Source organism: Myiozetetes cayanensis, unplaced genomic scaffold, assembly GCF_022539395.1.
Source record: "Myiozetetes cayanensis isolate MyiCay16 unplaced genomic scaffold, myiCay2020 scf2-11, whole genome shotgun sequence".
In the NCBI taxonomy this organism is placed as follows: Eukaryota; Metazoa; Chordata; class Aves; order Passeriformes; family Tyrannidae; genus Myiozetetes; species Myiozetetes cayanensis.
The window spans coordinates 8,836,856-8,857,896 of record NW_026087411.1 but is presented as its reverse complement, the minus strand read 5'-3'; the positions used below and the strand labels follow the sequence as shown (position 1 = coordinate 8,857,896).

At 43.9% G+C, this 21,041-nt stretch overlaps 1 protein-coding gene across 4 annotated transcripts in view; it reads left to right on the top strand.

Annotated features, from left to right (window-relative positions):
* MACROD2 (mono-ADP ribosylhydrolase 2) overlaps nt 1–21,041 on the top strand; it is a 1,470,694-nt gene that overhangs the window by 18,095 nt on the left and 1,431,558 nt on the right. For all 4 annotated transcript variants that reach the window (XM_050314972.1, XM_050314974.1, XM_050314971.1 and 1 more), the window contains exon 3: nt 1,997–2,104. In XM_050314972.1, the coding sequence (XP_050170929.1) occupies nt 1,997–2,104 (108 nt within the window). The remainder of the gene's footprint in view (nt 1–1,996; nt 2,105–21,041) is intronic.

Sequence of the window (21,041 nt, the reverse complement as noted above, 5' to 3'; positions counted from 1 at the left end):
GGGCAGGGAGCACGATGGAAGGGGCAGAGGGGCCTCAGGGGGCTGAGACCCTTCCGGCTGGGCTTGGGCTCTCCTGGGGCCTGGCTGGGCAGGGTGCTGGAGCAGGTCTCATGCAGGCTCTGTCCTGGGGCCCTCGTGGCTCAGCCCATCCTCGGTTCCTCCTGGGAGGAAGGAGGCTGAGCCCAGCTCTGCCTCTGGCCTTGGGTGCAGGGCTGGGGCAGAGAGCCCTCGGTGCCTGCCCAGGCTTTGCTCTCCACAGGGGCTGTCAGTCCTCACCCTACACATTGCAGCCCCAGGCCGTGGTGTGTCCTGGCCCCGTCCCAGCTCCCTGACCCCATCCCTCACCTCCCTCCGTGGCCTCTTGGCTTTCCTCCAGAGGCGGCATCTGAGCCAAAGCGCGGCCACCAGCAGGGACAGGGCCGAGCAGCTGCAGCCGAGCAGCAGCAGGGGCCACAGGCCGGCACTGCCCGTGCCAGCGCCAGCTCCCGGCTGCTGCAGGGCCTGGGCAGGCACATCCACCCGGGCTGAGACCCTGATGGGACGGCTGCCGGCCCTGGGGGAGCCAGGGAGGGGTGATGCTGCCCAGAGCCCCTGGAGCAGGGAGAGCCCCAGCAGCAGGGAGAGCCCTGTGCGGAGCATCACGGTGCTGCTGTGATCCCCCACCGGCACCCTGAGCTGAGCTCAGAGGGCTGGGCAGGGGAACATGAGGGTGGAATGTGAGCGTGGTGGCATCACTAGGAGTACGGGACGGGGAGGGAGGGTGTCACCAAATGCGCTGTGATGTCACAAGACCCTTTCCTGGCAGCCAAGGTGAGCCCATGAAGTCTGAATGTGTGGCTGTCTCAGCTGCTCTCTCCTTGGGAGTGTGTCTGAGCCCCAGGAGCTCAGCGAGGAGGAGCTGTGCCAGGGCAGGGATGTTGCTTGCAATGCTGACAAATTTGAGCAGTGATTCTCAAGTTCATGGCACTTTAGGCTAAGACTAAAGAGTCAAATTTGTTTGACCTGCTTCTACTTTCTCACTAAATATTGAGGACTCTTTGCTTATAAACAAAATTTACTTGTTCTGAAGATTTGGAACTGTTTCCCACTTTGTCACTTTAGCAAATGAGTTCTATTTCTGACCAGTAGATAAACTCGAGCCTCTGGTGACTTTTGTTGAAAGGAATGTTAAGAAAGTCATAATAAAAGTAAATTTAATCATCTCCCCTCCTCATTTTGTTGCTGATGATGTGCATGTCTAAGAGTGCAAGAATTGGTGAAGCTTTGGGCAATGTGTTTGTAAAAGGGCTGGAGGTTACTGAACTGCTCTATTGACTGAGTAGGGTGCAAATGAAGTGATTTGGTGATGCAAAAATTAAATAGTTTACCAGGATAACAGACCTTACTTGTTAATTGTAACATTATTTATTAACAAGTCTGTTGAAAGCTGATGTTTGTTGTGTCTTCACCACCTGCCTCCTTCTAGCTGTGCAATTTAAGGTGCCAAAGCTCCAAGTTTTAAATTTGTATGGTGGGGTTTTTTCAGGCTTTTCTTCTCTTGACCTGTCCACAGGAGTCATTCTGAATTTTGGAGCTGTTGGCAAATCATGTGCTTGTACATTTTTGTACTCATTTGGAGAAATTATTGCTCTAGTAGGAGGGTTATCTTAATTAATTCCCCCTTTGTTGTTGCAATTTGCTCCTTTGTGATTACCAAATAAAATTTGATGGATCTCGCTTCAGAAAATGTGTGTTTGTATGGGTTTGTAATCAAATGGTACGTGGGCAAGGATTCAGTGCTTCCTACTATTTTGTACTGGGAACCAACAGGCCAGCAGAGCGATTTTTAGGGCAGTGCTGGTGTCTCTGTGGGTTATCGGTGCCCTCTCCAGGTGAAACGGGAAGCTGCTGCGGTGTGACAGCAGTGTGTGACTGCACTGCTGCCTGCTTGGGGCTTGTAAATAACCATCTCAGAGCCACGTTTGTAACCCGATTTTACTGCTTGCTTTGTGTGTAGGTGAAAGCCCCAAAGAAGACGTGCAGGGGAAGAAAAGTCTGAGTGAGAAAGTTTCTCTCTACAGAGGGGACATCACACTACTGGAGGTCGATGCCATCGTTAATGCTGGTAGGTGGTGAAATATTTTATGTTGTCATGGCTTGAAAATCCTTTATAGCTCCACACTGCGAGTGAGAACTCTGAAAAGTTGCCTGAAACTGGGGTGTCCAGTGGAAATCTGTTGGAAAACAGACCTTTTCCCCCAATTCCTCTGTGTTGCATCTATTCAACCTGTGTGCCTTTACTGTGACAGGGATTATTGTGAAACTTTATTAGCGTGGTCACCATGACAGATTTTATTATATCCATCTTTTGGCTGTTCTTGTAGCTGGGACTTCACCCTTCATATTGTAGAGGGCTCAATTTTGATACCAAGCTGGTGCAGTACATTCCAGTCTGCTTTTAGTAAATCAAGCCATTTGTGGGCTAGGTAAAGTGAAAACCTTAACTAAGAGGTGACATGAAATCTGATTTTCGTTTATGTGGTTTGTGTTTTTGCTTTCTTGTTGGGAGATTCTATTTCTGGAACTTTTGGTCCTGGCCTCCAGTGTTGTAGCTGTTTCAGTACCTCTTCTTGCTCAGTGACTGTCTCCATGTGGGCAGCTCAGGTGAAGAACTGTGTGTAGCATCCTGTTACAAAAGGAGGGAAATGCCTCTGCAATTAGTTTATAGTGAGATGATTTTTTTTTTTTTTTTTTTGGAAAGACTGTGGGAAGGTTTCCCCTTTGGCTGCACTCCCCACCCCAAAAAATGTGTCTGGAAGTGTTTCCCCCACCTAGTATTTGCGTGGCACTGATGCATTTTCAAGAACTAATTTCTGGTGGGATTCATTTATCGGAAGGAAACCTGTTTTAATATCTTTTGTGTGGTGGAATAAAGTGCAGAGGTTCCCAAGGCTGTGTTGGCAAAAATAGATGTGTTTGTAAAAAGCTGTGTGGAGGTGCTGGCTCGAGTCTGGAAAGAGCACAGGAATGTTTGCTCATGCAGTGTGGAGGTTTGTGAACAGACTCTTTCGGACTGCTGGATGCTGCTTCTCTCTGTGTGACTCCCCACTTGAACAGTGGAGATCTGCTGGTGGGTTTTGTGAAGCACAGGTAGAATCCTTAGTCCTTTCAAAATGTGAGTACCGAGATATTCCCATGGAGAATTCCTAATTAATCTTCTGGTTTACTGATGCACAAAAGCCTTCCTAAATTACAAACAACACGGTAACATCCATGTAACATGATCCCCTCCTCGATGTGCTGGCAAGGCCTCTGAAGCTTTAATATTTTAATTTTTTCCTAGTTCTTTTTTTAGGATGGTTTTTTTCCAGTAGTGCCTTTGCTGACTTCCTTACTTTATTGCTTTCCAGTAAGTCAATATTAGCACACTCCTCTCCCTTTGTATTTAGCTTCTCTTTGCCCGTGGGCCTCCCTTGAATTACAGGCTGGAACTGGTTGCAGATAAGCTTTGGAATAGGAGTACTTTGCTTTTCTTTATTTAAGGGAGTTTTATTCCTTTTGCTTGAAATAGCCCAGACTGCCAGTGACATTATCTGCCTGCAAACTTGCCTGCCATTCTGATGAGAAATGCATCTCTGAGTAGAAATAAAAAAATAGAATCAAAACAACACCTCTTAAATGTGCAGTTGTGAGAAAAGGTTTAAAGACCACTCAAACCAGTATAAACTGAGACTGAAAAACCTAAAGAGGGACACGACACTCTGAAAGTATCTAGAAGGCTTTTGGCAAAAAGGAAGTTGTTATTTCTACTGTTGTCATCTTTAGATTGGATTTGGGCTTGATGAGAGATTCAAATTCGATTTTGGCAGAGATAGAAGAGGCAGAAAGGCCCTTTTTAATACAGTGATGCTTTGGTGCAGCAGGCTGACATGGAGCAGCAGTCCCAGGGCAGGGCTTGGGTACAGGTGGATTTTTTTGAGCTTCTTCTAACCCTCTCTTGTAATCTTTTATGTTTCCTAAAGTGCATAATAAATTAACTACTATGGGGTGGTAATAAGTTTAGGTAAAAACACTAACCAGCAGTTGCCTTGGAAAAAAAATCAAATGCTCTCTGTATGTCAAAGCAGGAATTAAATTTTAAGCGTAAACCTTTGGTTTGCTCCTGGATTCAGTGTTGCATTTTTTCTGTTAAACCTTTTAAACTGTGGAGGGCAGGTGGAAAGCTGCATGAGGAGGGTGTTTTGGTTCAAGATCCATGTTATTTGTCCAAACATCCACTTGCTGCACTGGCATTCCCTTTGAATCAAACAGTTTCAATGAAATTGGAGCATCTCTTAGATTGTATCTAAACCTGGGTTTCCCAACCCTGTGTTGCTTTTGCAAAGAACTCCATTGTTTTCCCTTCTGCAGTGGGAGTTGTCCAAGCCTCAGAGATAAAGCAGAAAGTCACACCACCAGCCTCTGTGTGTAAGCTGAATAAAATGCAGCCCCCTGAACATGGAATGGGAGAGGGGAGTTTTGGAGGTAAAGCTGTGCGAGTTCTTCTTATACTTAATGCTTCTTGACTACTCCACATTTTCATAACTGATTCCCTCCTGCCTGTTTGGGTTCTCTCTGAACTTAGAAATCCCATTAACTGTCTCCTGTAATGAATAGTTTAAGATACAGCAGCTCATATCCAAATTAAGGCCACAGGAAGAGACTTACAGTTGGAATGTTTACGTTGACTTATGTGAACAACTAAACATGCCTGAAGTTGAGGGAATAATCCTGAAAATTCTGGAGCTGTGGAAGGGTTCCAGGTGGTTCAGATTGTCTCCAGATTTGGATACAAACGTCTTGCCAAAAAAATGTGTGTTCTCAAATAGCTGCCTGTGAGGAGGAAATGAGACATAAATGGATATAAATGGTGATCTTATGTGGCTAAATATCAGGATATCACTGATGAACTCTGCTGCAAAAGGATCCCTTCTTCTCCTAGACTTCTAACAGACAAACTGAATGGTACTTACTTCCCAAAAATATTTTGTATATATTTTATGCTAAAACCAAGGAAACAGTAGAAGAACACTTGTGTCTTTGTTCATTGTCAAAAGAAGCACATCAGAACAGCTGCTTTGAAATCACTCAGGATCAGAGTGAAGATCTGAGATGGCAGCATGAGGGAGAAGGGAGCTGAAAAAAGGAGCCACTTTGCTAAAATCAGTGTAAATTATCTACCCCTGTAAACCTCTTTTCCTTCCAGAATGGTCTCCTAAAACTTCCTTGCTGCTGATGGCATTGCCGACAGGTATTAGTTTATGGTTTACCTCAGGTGTCCTGTTATGTCCTTCCCGCTTTTTTTTGAGGGTTCAGGTAAGATTTGTACAAAAATCTTGTTTTTACTCCCATATCCTCTTCTATCTGCTCTATCATTATTACACTCTAAGAATGGGAACAGGCTCTCCTAGAGGCTTGTACCTCTTGCATAAATCAATGATAATGGGATTTGTAACAAATTAAATATTCCTGGATGTCACTTCATCCTGGTACCACAAGTGCTTCAAGCACCTGGAAGCCAGATAACCACGATTAGCCAACTTCCAAATAACTCAGAGGGTGTGTCTTTGTTTAGGAGAGGGAGAGAGGGGTCATCTTGTCCCTCTGACAATCCCAGCTACAGAAATCAGCAGCGAAAACCTCAGTAAGGTTTGAAAAATAGATTGTGCAATATTCATAGCATCAATAGATAAAATTTCCTCTGCATTTTTAGTAAATACAGGGAAAACCACATTGCTATTTATAGCATAAGCAGTGACTATTTGGAGGAGTGGAATTTTCAGGTGTCTGTGACGTGGATGTCTGTGTACCTGCTATACCTTAAGCCAGCACTTTATCACTACTGACCTCAGGTATTCATTCACTTCCTGCTTGTTAATAGATCTTATGCCCAGTTCTAAGATCAGGAGACTAATATTCCTGTGAGGGAGTTTTTAGCAGGGGCAAGATGGATTATGTGAGGGGCAGAAAAGGCTTCTCCTTGTTTTTATTGTTTGGGAGGAGGAGGATGACTGACTTGCAGAACATTAGAAGAAATGACATTTCTTCTTAGCTTTGAAAAATATTCTTGGATATCCATACAGAAGTTTGGTGCTGAGAACAGAAACCTTTCATCTTCAGGCAAAGGGAGGATGATCAGTTGTATTCAATTAGCTCTCTCTGGTCACAAGTCTCTAGTATTGCTTCCAAGTTTGCAGTTAGAGGGTTGCTGCAGTTGCAGCAACTGGGTGGCTCCCTGTAAACTGTACTTGAGTACAGTGCCTCGACTTAGAGGATGAAAAAACCATTTTCATTTTAAGTCCCACCTTTCCTAATGAAATACGCCTTTCCTCCCTCAGGCTTCTGACTTCCCAACTGTGTGTTTCAGTGTTTTAGTGCCACAGCAATGTCCTTATCCACTTTTCCCAACTGGAGATAGCGACGGATTTTCTTCCGGACTCTTCTTTGCCCGGCCTCGACCTTGAGTTACGATCTTGATTGTTTATGAGGCATCCCATTTTTCTCCAGCCCAAAATTACATGTCAGGGGAGAAGCGCCGTGTATTGATACTGGGAGCTGAATATATTATCAGGGAATTACTTTATAGGAGTGTGTAAGTGCAGATAGTGGCTGAACTCTGCCTTTCCACACAAACAGCTTGTTAATGCGCAATCAGTCACTGCCGTTGCCTTGAACCTGGCGCTTAATGAACAGGTGGGGAAAAAGGATGGATTCTAATCTGGAACAGATCTGACATCAGGCAATTTCACTGATTGCTAATCCATTTCATTTGGCAACTTAATTTATCACACGGAATTTTCATCTTATAGCTTCTGGAGTAGAAATTACTTCAGAAGTGGCCTGTCTGAATATTATGAAGGTATTTGAGTCGGTTGCTGAGCCTGACCTAGTGCTGGGTATATACTGATTCTCCACATTATTATTTTACAGTGACCAGTAGTTCTTGCTCTGGAGCTCATTTGAAATTGCTATTCGATAACTCCCTATAAAAATAAGTCCCTTAATGTAAATGTTCCTGCTATTGCAAGTGGAAGGAACAAAATGTAAAATCTGCCCTTATTTAGTTGCTTATGGGATTTTGACATGGGATGTTTGCATCTATGAACACTGATTTTTGTTCTTTTCTTTCCTGCATAAATGGTTACTTATGCTTGGGAGCTTCTTTGTGAATTTGCTGTCCAGTGGCACGTTTTGTAAAGGTATTTTAAATGTTTTATTTCCAGTTTACAGACAGGGAAGCTGAAAACTTGTATTGAAACCTCACGTATGGAGTCATCTGGCATCTGCCTATATAACCTACACTGTTGTAATTTCCTCTAGGAATAGAACCAATATTGCTAACAAATTGTTGTTAATTTGGTTTTCATCTTTACTGCGAGCAGACTGTGGTGTTAATCAAAGGTTTCTCAAGTTAATTTACAGTTGGTGCAATTACACTTGTGTGTAAAGCCCCAGACTAATTTAAATACAGTCCTGACTTATTCATCAGGAAAGTCAATGTTAATAGTTGAGGGAATCGGTCATCCTCAGTCATGACATCTGTGAGGGAGTGAGTGCATTGCTGCTTTCTGTGGAAAGCGCTTTAAGCGTGGCTGGTGAGCTGTAGATGTGGTTAAACCTGCCCTCTGCTTTTGGCCTAATTTCATTTCAGTGCTGTTCTTCCCTATAGTGTAATACTCATTTGGATGAGAACTAAAAATCCGTGTACAGTGACAGGGATCACGGGAATGAAAGGGAAGAGAAGTGCAACCAGGGGTGTGGCTCGGTTTTAGTTGTGGATCAGTGGAGCTGCTGCCTCAGTCCAATACCCATTTGCTCCAAGGATGTGGCCAAGGGTTAAGACTGAGGAGGCTCACTCAGAACTGCACTGCATAAAGGATGGTTGCAGTGCACTTGGAAAACATCTCAGATGTAATTAGGATAACTCAAAACCTAAGGACTGAAGAAGAAGAAAGGCTTGGCAGGGCTGCGGACACGTGGCAGGATTGAAGTTTGTTCCTTGTTCTGGGGTGCTGAGGGAGGGGGAGGTGAGTTGTGGTGACATGTTTTCAGTGCTGTGACTATGAGTGTGCTCCTAGCTGTGCTGGGCAGCTCTCGGGGGTGGCTTCTGGAGGGCTCTGAGCCTCGGGCACGGGCCTGCCCTGCCAGGAGTGGTGCCAGGGGCTGAGAGTGGCTGAGGGAATGGAGACCTGAACCTTGCGTTGTCTCCCGCAGAGCTCTGCCCATCAGCCTGCCATATGGGCAGGCACTGCAGGCAGAGAGGCACTTCATGTTGATGATAATCAAGTGATGATCTCAAGCAGTGGGATGTGAGCGTTCAGTGACTTACTGAGAAGCCATAAAAAAGGCAGTAGAGAAGAAAATACACTTTCCACTGGAACAGGGCACTTGAAAGGCCCCTTAAACTAACAGATTGTGGGCTGAGTCACCAGACACACAGCATGTTGAGGTTCAGAGCAAAGCTTTTAGACTTTTCCTGTTATTCCATGCTGCTGTAGAAGTCTGAGTGGAATGAGATGAGTGTGCAGGAGCCTTAAGTATCTAATATTCAATTACCTAGAGAAGTTTTGAATAACCCATCCTTGGAAGTATTCAAGGTCAGGTTGGATGGGGCTCTGAGCAACCTGGTCTAGTGAAAGGTGTCCCTGCCCATGGTGGGAGGGGTTGAACTGATTGATACTTGAAGGTCTTTTCCAATACAGACCATTCTGTGATTTTTTAGGAAATAGCCTGGCACAAAGTTAATGGCCAGTTCTCTCCTCTGACAGGATTCACCATAGCCTGTTTGTAAAAATCTGATGTGAAGTGGCAAGGTAGACATTTTAGTAGTCTGATCTAACACGAAGGTCTGTGATACCTATGATGTTTACTTGCCAGCCTGTTTTCAGCATCCATGCTTTCAGAACACTGTTTTACCTGGGCCAGTATGTTGAATCCATTTGCTATGTCTGAGGCCAGTGTGATTGTTGATCCTTCATGCCGTGGTTACCCTGGACCTTTTTTGAGTGTGCCTTTCCTAGAGAAAACACCCGCCAAGCTGGATTTCTTGGAAGTCTGTGACTTCCCTCAGCCGGGAAGTGCGGGGTGGTGTGGGACGACACGAGCGCTTTCTGACAGCAGGTGGCAATAGCACCCCTGTTATCGTGGAGCTGCTCTTTTTGGCCTGTACACCTTAATTTCCCTGGACATAAAATCAGTAATGACTTAAGCAGAGGAAACAAAATGCGTGTATGCCGGGCGTGCTCGTTGGAGGGGCTGTCGATACAGCCTGTGCTTATTAAACGCTGACTCCATTTCATTCCGTGTGTTTGAAATAGAACAGGAGACAGGCGTGGTCTGGAAGAGCCGGGAGCATCTGTTTTACTTCAGAGAGGGAAATATTTGGGAAGGACCTCGCTATCAGCCTGTCTTATCGTGCATTTGACAGTGCAGCTGTCGTCCTGAGCGCACTCGTGGTGTAAGAAACCGCCCAAGGTCGCCTTGGACAATTATGCTTCGTTTCATAATATTAAATCCACTTTTAATCAGGACTTGTGGGGGATTATCTAAAGGACTGGGGCTTTTCTAAGCCGATAGTTGCAACAGTGTGTTCTCGGTCAAGACAGACGTGCAACACTGGTTTTTTTTTTTCCACTTTTCACATTTAAAAAAACCCCAAACCAGTCAAATTTATTTGAAGTCTCCTCTCTCTGCAATACCAAGAGAATCTTGGCAGTGAGAGGTCAGTTGATAGGCTGAGATTATCCCTGTAGTGTTAATATTGCCAGATGTGCATTTGCTCTTTCCTGGCTTTATGTTGTAACCACGAACACGTCGGCTTGTCCTGGGTTTGTTCAGATGTTGGCTCATCGTGATCTCAGTCACTGTAAGCAGTACAGTAAGGTCAGCAGGGGAATCAGTGTTTCCATGTGTTTTAATCCTGTTAAATATATGCAGTTTAAGTACTGAACAGGGGAAGGTCTCCTTTGATTGGAGCGAGCAAGCTTTGGGTTTATCTAACCTAACTTCCTAGATGCAGAAAATGGGATAAATACTCACCAAAATGGTGGTGAGAGCTGATGTTCAGAAATGCTGTTGAGTAGCTGGCTGACCCTGCTGACCCTGTCTGTCTCCCCTGCCTTCTCCTTGGGCAGGAGGAATTGCTTTTCCTTGATTCTTTTTAGCTGCTGAATAGAAGACTGATGCTGTGTCTTCCACCCTTTCTTAGGATTTCAGTTTTGCCCTAGTGCTTTGCCATTTGCTGCTGGTTATGGGAAAGCTTTGTGAGAAAGGTAGTCCCTTGAAATACGGTTTCCATCGCTTGTTACATAAATAATTATGGACCGTGAAATGCAGTTTAGGTTTTGTTTTGACCTGTGGCTGTTAGCGGCTGACTTTTCTGACAAAGGGAAAAGCATTTCTGTGGCAAAACCACAAGTTGCTTTCTTTAAAGGAATTCAGAATGCCTCTCACTTGGAAATTAGCATTAAGGGTAGGGCTTGGCTGTAGAAATCTGGGCTCCTCTGAACCCCTTTGTGTGACCTGCTGTCACAGTCATAAAAATTAGCAATGGCAGCTAAATATACATCAAAGCAGGGGGGGAAGGCTTCTGAAAGCGGCATTTGCTTGTTAATCCAGGCACAATGGCAAGTGGTGTTTGCATCATGTGCAAGGAACAGTCACTGGTATGTTTATACACCACGGCTCAGAGTGCTTTGGACGTGTCTGGGAATTGTTTTCATTACAGCAGTGGAGATGCTGCGAGGCCCTGGGCTTCCCTCACAACTGCGGGGTGAGGAGCTCTGAGGTGACAGGAACATTTCAGGGCTCGTTTTGGTATCTCCTGCCTGGATTGTGAATGGCCAGGAGGGGAGGGACATGGGGGGTTGTATTTCTTCCTCCGTGTCCCAAATACTGCCCTTCTGCTTGCGGAGAAGTTTCTGGAGCTCTGCTCATAACGCAAAGCTTTGGCTCTTGTAGGAGCGATGTTGGAATGACCCTTGTTCTCAGATGGTTTCACCACTGATGCCTTGGTGCCTGGGGCTTTTATTGCCTATTGTGCCTGAGTAGTTGAATTTTGTGGGAAAGACACTGATTTGGTCAACTTTTTAGGATTATTGCTCCTTCTCTCTTTTATCCCTTGCATGTCTGTGCTGCAGTAACTTTATTTTGGTGTGCAACGTGAATCACTTAAATATGTCTCTGTGGCACCTTCGTTTTATGCTTGAAAGCTGGTTTCTGTAGAGTAATAAATAGAAATAGTTAATATCTGGTGTGCCTGGTTGTAGGCTGCCTCAAAAAGATGGTTCTGTCAGCTACACTTGATTTGTATTTAGAATGTTTTGCATTGCAAATCCATGGTAGAAATGCTTTTTAAATTTAAAGTGTGAACCATATTGCTTTTTCAAGGAAACTGTACTCTCGTGTCATGTGAAATAACTTTTTATTTAAGAAAGGTGCTATTGCTTTCAACTCTATGAAACCAGGTTATAGAGGAATGTAAGTCTTCCCAGTGACTGGATATGCCAGATAATGGTAACTGGCAGCCCATTCCCTTTACATTATTAAGGATTTATGGTGTATAGGCTGTTTCAGAGGAACTCTCTGTTTTTATCCTGTCAGTTTTAGCCCCCTTTGAAGTGATTATGCTGAGCAGTGTGGTCCAGGGCACTATTGACTAGTTCTGAATTTCTGCAAATCTGAGTCCTGGCAGTACTCCTTCTGAAATTTAAAAACAGATTTTAGAATGATTTCCAGAATAGCCAGTCAGTGAATAATTGTGCATTTTACCTGCAGAGCTCACTGAACCGTGTGAGGGAAACTAACAGAAATTTATTTACAACCTCTTATTTTTAAGATTCTGAAACAGTTTTCATTTCAGGTTGTCCGTTGCCTTAAAAAAAAAACAAAACAGCTGAATCTGCCCTAGAGGAAGGGTGGACCAGGACAAATATTTCTTAGCTTTCCTTTGATTCCATGGATGAAGGAATCTCCGAGTGCTGGAGGCCAGACGATTTTTACCTTGTGTCCCAGCAGAGTTTTGCCAACCAGCAGTTCCAGCCTTGGCCATGGTCCAGCTAGTTATAGTTTCTTTTATTTTATTTTTTTCTTTTTTCTCCCCAGTACTGGATGGCAAACACAGCATTTCAGGGCCGTCCCACCACAGAGTGATTTCTCTACCTTCCCCCTCCTTTCTGGTAAAAAAGAACCTGCTTAGGAGGCCCAAACTTGGAGTTCTGGCAGGGCTTAGAGCCCAAAGGCTCTTTAGGTCAGGAGTTTACAGCTTCAGAGGCTCAGCTCTAGTTCAGACTAGTCCCTGACACCAGTAATAGATTAGATTAAAGTAAAAACTTTTTCTTAAATTCCAAGTGAATCCCTTGACAGACAGGCCAAGGGGTGTTTGCTGGTGGGAGTTCTCTCTATATACTCTTATCAAAGACACAGCAGAAGGTTTTGGTTCCCTTATTTTCTTTTTAGTTCCCTTGTCCCAGGGGTTGAGTTACATCTGGCTTCTCCTCTTCCATCATGCTGGCATCATCAGGCTGCAACCAGGATTTGAGCCAGGAATTACAGCTTAGCAATATCCCTGCTACCTTCCTTCCTCTCTTGTCCTCTAGTGCTAACACCCAGCAGAGCAGCTTGTGCTGGCTGTAGCCTCCCTTTCCACCCTTATCCTTTGGGAGAAGGATGTAAGAGGAGAATCCCAAACTGCTCCTTAGCAAGGCCCCCACGAGCCGTTCCTGGGTGCAGCCTCGTGACTACAAACCGGTGCCTCAAATCCCGACCTCCAACCCGTGCCCTCGCTATTTAAACCCACTTGTTCTTGCTTGGGCCAGTGCCGACCATCCAGGCGAGCCAGGTTTTGTTGCTGTTCCTTGCTGGCCTCTCTCAGAGAGCCAGGGCTGTTGAGCTGTGCCCGGGGGTGCCAGTGAAGCTGGATGGCTCTTCAGTGCCTCTGCTACAGACACTGTGCCTCGGGAATCTCCCCGGAGCGCCGCTGGAGTCACTTCAGATTTCATAATTCCCTGCTGACAATTAAGTCAATTTGCTGGTGCAGGCATGATGGAGCTAAGCTAGGACATGCTCCTTTTTTTAGCCAAGATGTGGAGGGAAAAGCTCGCTCCTGTGCTTCGATCAAATCGAAAACTGAAGTGTCTCGTTACCTGTCCCTGCCTTGGAATGGGGACCAGGTTTACCAGTGGCATTGCCATCCTCGCTGGACTTATTGCCCAGGAATTTGTTTTCCTGTCGGTTTGTTTAGTGGGAGGAGGAATCAAGGCGGGCAAGCCTTCATTTTTGGTGCAGGAGATGGTAAAACACCTTGGTTCTCTGTAAGAAAGGATTCCAGTGTGAGCTCAGGCCCCTGGAACTCTGTGGAAGGACCTGTTTGTGGGAGTGTGGGAAGGCACAGTTTCAGGATCATTTTTAAAATTTCTGAACCAAATGCAACATTCTTCTTGCTAGAAATATTGCTTTCACTTTAATGTTTTCACTTCTTAATTAATTTTTTTTTTACTTCTGTTAAACAACATTATCTCACATAGTCTTGCTAAATATATAATTTAGCAATTATAATTGCTCTACCTTGGGTCTAATTTTTCTCCAGTCCTGGCATGAACACTGTGCTGCAAATGTGGACTGAGTCTGGTGAAATGGAGGATGATCTAACATTCAGAAATGGAATTTTGGGTGCTTTCTGGTTGTGGTGAAATCAGTTTATGAATTGGCTTAGGCTTTTTTTGCTTGGGGTTGTTATGCTTTGCAGACATGGGCTCTTTCTAGTTGATGTTTATACTCTTTTAGCTTAGTTTTTAATTCTCAGTGTCTGTACTGCAGCATGTAATATGTGTGTGTGTCTGCCCTCTTTGTATTTCGCTTTGTTTAAAATTCTGTAGATTTAGCTGCAGTTTGAAGTGTTTCTTGCACACCAGCTAAGGAAATAGCCGGAACCATCAGCAACCTGAATGGCACTGTGCAAATACTGAAGATTAATCCTCTATAATGAGGGAAACTGAAGAGTTTTAAGTTACAATCCTGAATTCTGATCCCTTGTCAGTGCATGTAATGAACTTATGAATTAGGTGAGAAAGAAAATGGGAATATGAACTATGGAAATAAAATCAGTTGCTCAACAGCCCCAGGCTTTTAATTCAGCTTTTGGTACCAACTGGTCCAGGTATCCCAGAGGGCTGGTTTTTAGCAAGACTGAGGTAAATGTATCAATACAACTCCAGTGAACACATTTGAAATGGCTGCTTTTATATCACACAAGTTTCTTTCAATTATATCATCCTTTAAATGCTTTTTTCCTTTTTCTGTAGAGTATCACTATTGGATTTCCTGCCATGTAACAGGCATGCTTGTGTGAAGAGAACTGATGGGAGAAGGGAATGGCAAGGAAGCTGTTTGAAGAGATTGTTTGTGGACTGTTATTACTATTTTTTATACCAGTGCAACTGGTGATTCTCTTTTTTTCTCTCTTAGAAACCTTTTTGGGAGAAGCTTGTTTATTAATGGATGTAGGATTTCCATTCTCAGCTTCTGTCGATTATTTAATCTCAAGAAACAGAAATCTGAATCTGATACTTCCAAAAGCATCTTTCTTCTCCTTTGTCTAAAACATTTGCTTTTCAGAGTGACTCTTTTTGGTGCCAACAGATTATTTTTCTGATGCTTAATACCTGCATCCTATATAATAGCTTGCAAGTTTGATGGAAATGCTGCTTTTTAAATAAGGCACTCGTGTCTCTGGGTAGATTTGAGTTTAAACTTGAACCTGGAAAAAGCTACCCAAGTCCTTAAATTCTAGTGCAGGCACAGTCACGTTCACTTGGGAAGGATTGTTCATACATAATTTAAGGACATATAAAAGTCTTGAAAAATGATGTGTTAAAGGACTATTTCTCATTGAAGTTTTTTTTTTCCCTTCTCCCTGGTATTTAATGAAAAGGCACTAAGTTTTGTTCTCTTTAAAAGCTGCTCTCTAATCACGGTAGTTCATTATTTCAGCTTCAAAGTGCAGTCTGTACAGGGAGGCAATGAGGTGTATCCACATCTAGAAATTAAGCAATAATCATGTAGTTTAGTGTTTCAACAGGCTTTGTTCATTAGTAAGTACAATGATCCATTGTAAGTACTTGCTGTAGTCATGATGTTCCTAACAGTCTGAAACTTAAACTCTCCAGAATTACTTTTTTTTTTTTTTAATATGTATTCCCGACTGAAACAGTGCTGCCAGGTGTGCCAAGTGCAATTCCATGTGTCTGGTGTGACAGTAATTGTTCTGCAGAGTCATTGTGAGGAGAATGTCAGACACTGTGTGTTTGTGTAGTGTGTTTGTGGCTTTGGATTTACCAACAATTCACGCTCTCACGGAGAGCAATAACAACTGTAGATGTGGCAGAACGGTTTTAAAAGCTTCTTTAAGTTAAACACTTTTCAACAGTTTGGAGCAAGAGGAGGAGAAACAAAGGCACAGCAAACGCTGGGGAAAACAGAGAAAGGGGAGAAATAAAACTGAGATGCAGCAGATGAGCAAGAGAAGGAAGTTGGCACTGAAATACAGCTGGGCTCGTGGAGGAAAAAAAATATAGTGGTTTGATGGGTGTGAATTATTGAAGGTTATCTTGTGACTCCATGGACTCGGTGGTTGAGACAACACCTCCAGATTGTGAAGTTCAGTCAATAAGACCATAGGATGTGGAAAAATGAATGCTGTTAATTCATGAGAAGATGAGGGAGAATTTATGTGTGCTAAAGGTGTGAGTGAGAGAGGGTCACTCGACCAAGGTGTTGGGAGTTGGGGCTGTAATTACATGGCAATTTGGGAAGCTGCTCAGCAATAAAAATGAGTAACTGTTTACCCTGAATGGTCAGTGTGTGGGCTTGAACTCCAGAGACCTGCCAAGCCACTGGGCAAGTGCTTGGAAGTGTGGAAGTCAGGCACTGAGTGGAATTTCTTTGGCTTTTCCAACCTTAGTGAAGCAGTTTGGCTTGTGACTGCATATCCATAGTTTTCCTGATGGTTTGTGCAAGGCAACTGTGAAATGCTTACAGGGTGTGGGGAGGGAGAGAAGTTGTCCGTGTTTTCAGTTATTTTTGGTGTTGCAAACTGACTGTTTGTCACAGCAGCTGAACCACCTGTTGAAAAGCTGATGATCCTCAGTTATGAAACTAGAAACTGTGACAGAAAATGCCGTGGTGTGCAGAGATCCCTGGAATCGGGTGGGTTTTGGGGAGGAGCGTCCTTGGAGCCAAAGTGCTGCTGTGGCATCTACATGCAGGCCCCACCCTCCTGTCTGATGCCCATCAGCTCTCAGCCGGTAAGACAGGTGCAAAGCTCCTCAATGGTTAATTTTCATTGTTTAAATCTGACCCAAACAAGTAGCAAATAGTATAAAAATCACAGTTCCCTTCACAGGGCAAAAGGGGGCAAAAGGCTGCTGGTCCCAGACCAACCAACGCTGGTCTATCCCTTTGCCTCTTAACAAGCATCAAATGTTTTAGAAATAGAGCCAGAGTTCCAATCGCTGCTCTTCGGGGTTTCTGGGGGAGCACAGCACTGAATTTGTTTGGCTTTTCCCGTGGAGGCTGCGGGTCACTAGAGTGTGCTGCAGCCCCAGCCCTGGGCTGCTGCGAGCTCGCCCCAGCGCTTTCCCCGCCACTGGGCGACCGGGAATTTTTCACCGCGTTGCTTTGCTGTCGCCCGGGCAACTCGAGCGAATTCCCCTGCTATTTCCTTTGTGTTCCACCCGGGTGAATGACCTGGTGGCTCGTTAGCTCGGTACCTGCGTGCCCCAGGAGAGAGCATCCTGTTGTTAAGCACCGTAATGTCCCCACGGCCGCCTTTATTTTGCCGACGGAGGAGCCCGCGTGAGGTTGCCACGCTGATGGCTTATAAAGAGTTGGTATCAACAGCGTTTAATTAAACCACTTATAGGTGCCCGTGTGGTAATGTTTACGGAGCTGGGCTTTGGGAGCTTTGTGGTGGTGAATGTGGGGAGGAGAATGCAGACCTGCTGCACAGGGCTGTGTGCGGAGGAAAGCATGTGGTGTATACAGAGCTTGGAAAAACGTATTGGTTTTCTTTATCAGAATGTCTCAGTTCTGCCTTTTCAGAATAAATGTGGTCTGTTTGCCATGTTCCTGCAAGTTATTCTTTGATAGAGATGCACGAATTGAAAGAAATATTTTTTTTTTTTTGACATTCATCGCTTTTCTGCTTGGTCAGGAAAACTCTGTACAGTTGAATTCCTTTCATATTTTTGGTGAAGGCTGAGGCAGTCTGGATGTCTAGCTTGAGGACAAATCCAAAACTGTAGAAATGTAATTAAAAGGTTTTCTATTACTTCTGCTGTCCTGTCCTATTTTAATTAAGTTCATCCTCTGATGAAAACTGCACTCTGAATTATAGTGGGAAATCCATAATGTCGTCTCTTCTCCTTGGATGAAGATCACGGTTGACAATTCTTCTCCACGGGCAAACTGTGAGTTTCTGCCGTGGGAAGGGAAGCTCAGCCGTGCAGGGACGTTTTGTAGGGACAGGGCTAAAGTTGGGAGGCTCCATACAGAAAAGAGGGGCAGTTGCCTTCCATCTGCAGTGTGAGGTTAACCTGTGCCCCAGGTGGGTAAATGTGTAAAGTCGTGATTTCCCAGACCCAGAAGCCCCGCTATGTGTACAGTTCTGTAGCTGTTCTGCACAGAGTCAAACAAATGATGAATTGGTGCTTAAAGCTCTGCTGGAAGGTGGTGGATCCCACACAAGGGCAGAGCACCCCTAACACCCACAAGGGTTACCTGCAGTTATGAGAGTTGGGGCTGTCCCTTCGGTTCCCTCCCAGCTCTGAGCGCTCCACAGGATTCATCTTGTGCCTCGTTCTATGAAGCAGATAATTTGGGCTTTGCAGAAAGAAGTTGTCCAACCATTTTCTCCATGGAGTGTGTGGGTGAAGTGGCCGGATCAGAGCAGCAGGTTCTTTAAGTGGTGTTGGTGTTTTATAGCAACGTGATAGTGTTATTTAATCTGGAAATAGTTACGGCCGCTGATACGTCTGGAATTTGTACCAGATGGTCATTTTCTTGTCTAGAACGATACAGGCTAAACCTGAAAAGAGCCAAAGCCCAACCCCACAAACAGGTTGAGCAGCTTCCCTGTGCATGCACTGCACGGAGCTGTTGTGTCCCGTGTCTTTAATTGAGCACGATGAACATGAGTTTGGCACAGCCACTTCTGGAAAATAAAAGTTCCCTTTACAGGCCAGTGAGGGATGGAGGCTTCTTGCTAATTTTTGTTTCGCTAATAGGAGAAATAATTTTTTTAAATTATTTTTGAGCTATATGTTAAGGCTGTAAATTTCCTTGGAAAGCTAGCAAATGGAACATGCCTGTGAAGAGATTAAAGTAATTATACTGCAATGCTCCACTAGAAACAGAGAGCAGTCTGGGATAAAATTATTTGGAGAGAGGCCAAAGCCAAGTTTGGTTCCGTTTTAAGCTAAAACTAATTAAAGTTGTCAGGTCTTAGAGTGGTCAAAGGTTGCTTAGCTGCTACTTGAAATAAATGAATCTTTTCCTCAGTCAGTAACTCCAACAGCTACGAGTTTGCAGCTGTCTCACAACAAAGAGAGCTCCAAGAACCTTCTAGTTGTCGTGTGCATATTTTGCCTTTTGTGTATGTCTATTTTAGCACAAATAGTGTATCCTGGCCACTGTATGGAGTTACCTGTCTGCCAGCTGTGCTTATTAATCTCTTTGTCTATGTCTGCCTTCTCCTTTGTTTTATTTTATTTCAGTTGTAGGGAGGAATTCTTATGAAAAAACTTCCTCAGGAGGCTGCTTTAACACTTTCTGATTCAGAAAAGCTGCTCTGGGTCATTGTATATATTGAAAACAGCTGTACAGGACTCAGGTGAACAAGTCTGGGTTCTTAGAATGTCAAGTCTGAGAGAATATTAGATTTTCTAAAATATTCCAGTGCCTGAAGGGAACCCACGAGAAAGTTGGAGAGGGACTTTTTACAAGAGCATGGAGTGACAGGACAAGGGGGAATGGCTTCAAACTAAAAGGGGGCAGGGTCAGATTAGAGATTAGGAAAAAAAAATCCTTCCGTGTGAGGGTGGTGAGGCCCTGGCACAGGTTGTGCCAGAGGAGCTGTGGATGCCCCATCCCTGGAAGTGTTCAAGGCCAGGTTGGGAGGAGCTCTGAGCAACCTGGTCTAGTGGAAGGTGTCCCTGTCCATGGCAGGGGTTGGAGCTGGATGATCTCTAAGGTCCCTTCCAACCCAAACCGTTCCGTGATTTGAAATTTTTCAAATGTCGTGTGCCAGAATACAACTGACCTCAAATTCTGTTTAATGAGGAGTTGTGGATCACAAAGATGCTCATGTTTCAAGTAGGTACTGTTATGCAATCGGATCAAAATATACTTATGGAATTCTGAAGAATGGGGAGTTTGTACCTTCTGTCAGGAGTAGGCCTTTGTGAGAACCTGTACAGGGAATAATAACACTGTACAAAACAATGATCCATTATCCGTATGTTCCTAAAAATCATAAATGATTAAAAAGAACGGAGTTGGGGATTATTGTTTGTTGTTCTTGTGTTTCTCTGTCACACATGCAGTGATGTGGAGGTAGTTGTGTGTACTCAAGGTTTGATCTCTGCCTGTTAAAACCAAATTTTTGCTCTCTTGCATTTTGCAGTTTGGAGGTGGAAAGTTTGCAGATGTGTTTTGATGTTTTCCATTCTCAGTTCTGGCGTTCTGTGACATAAGTTTGCATTTATGCACCTGTGCATTTGTGCACACACACACACGTGTTGGTAAAACAACAAGCAGGTCACACTTTCATGCTTTTCTTATGGATGAGCTGTAAAATTTAGGCACTGCTGTTTACTTTGTACCACAGTACGGCTCAGGAATGGGCTTGGCCAATATCTGGGTAAAATCTGTGTTTTTGCCTGAAGAACTATCTAGAAATACATTTCTATGCCTTACTCATTAGTCCAGCTGTTTTCCCTCCTAAAAGAGAAACAACAAATAATGTTTAAACATTTAAAAACTCATTAAAATTTTTATTTTTATATTTAGCTAGATCTATCTGTACTTAGGGAGTAAAAAAAAATAAGATGTGGAGTAGAGTCTGATTCCAGTTGTATATGCGAGTACTATTAAGTTAACTTTTATCTTTAAAATTTTACCAATCTGTGCTGTAGATTTACCATGAAATTTGTGTCGGATTTCAATGGCTAAATCCCAACTGGAATAATGAATAATTTGATCTTGCAATTTTTAAGATTTTTTTTTTTTAATTGCTCCCATTTTATTTTACCTGAGCAGCTTTGAAGTGGTACTTCCAGGTATACCACATGTTTGTGTATGTATATGTATATATATATTTATTACTGATATCCTTTGAGTGTGAATATAATGAGGAGAATTGAGGAGATGACCTTGAAACCATGAATTGGGGTTGGGAGTCAGTTGACTTGCTGTGCTTTTCGGTGTCTCTTCCCTGATATTTCATTAAACATATTGGTTTAAATTGACTTAGCACATTAGTCTTAGGAAGTAAAAAAAAAAAAAAAAAAGCTCAGTGGGTATTGCAGGTTGAAAAGAGGCACTTTTATGGTGCCAAGGTATTTTTCATATATGGAAAATTGCAAACATCTGAGATCAAACACAATCAAAGGTTGTGTAAGACGTGCTTTGACTCTGTAGCGTCTGTGTATAATGTCAGCAATGAAGTCCAAGCACAATTATGAAACAGTCCTGCTTCCTTTCCTGTGAGGGTTTTTTTTGGTGTTGCAGACTTCACCCTTCCAGGTAATTCTTGTGTCTGTAGCTGTTCCCAGCGAGTTCTCAGCAGGAACTGCAGAGAGGAGACCGATTTAACGCGGCTGGAGGGGCACTCTGAGGCGCCGCTAACGAACCCCGTGGGACCGGCAGAGCTCGCACTTGCAGCGGGTACTCTCTAAGCTGGGCCTTAGCAATTTGTTGCCTCAAACTGTGAGGAAGGCCAGACCTGTCTGACCAGACTGTCAGTTTGT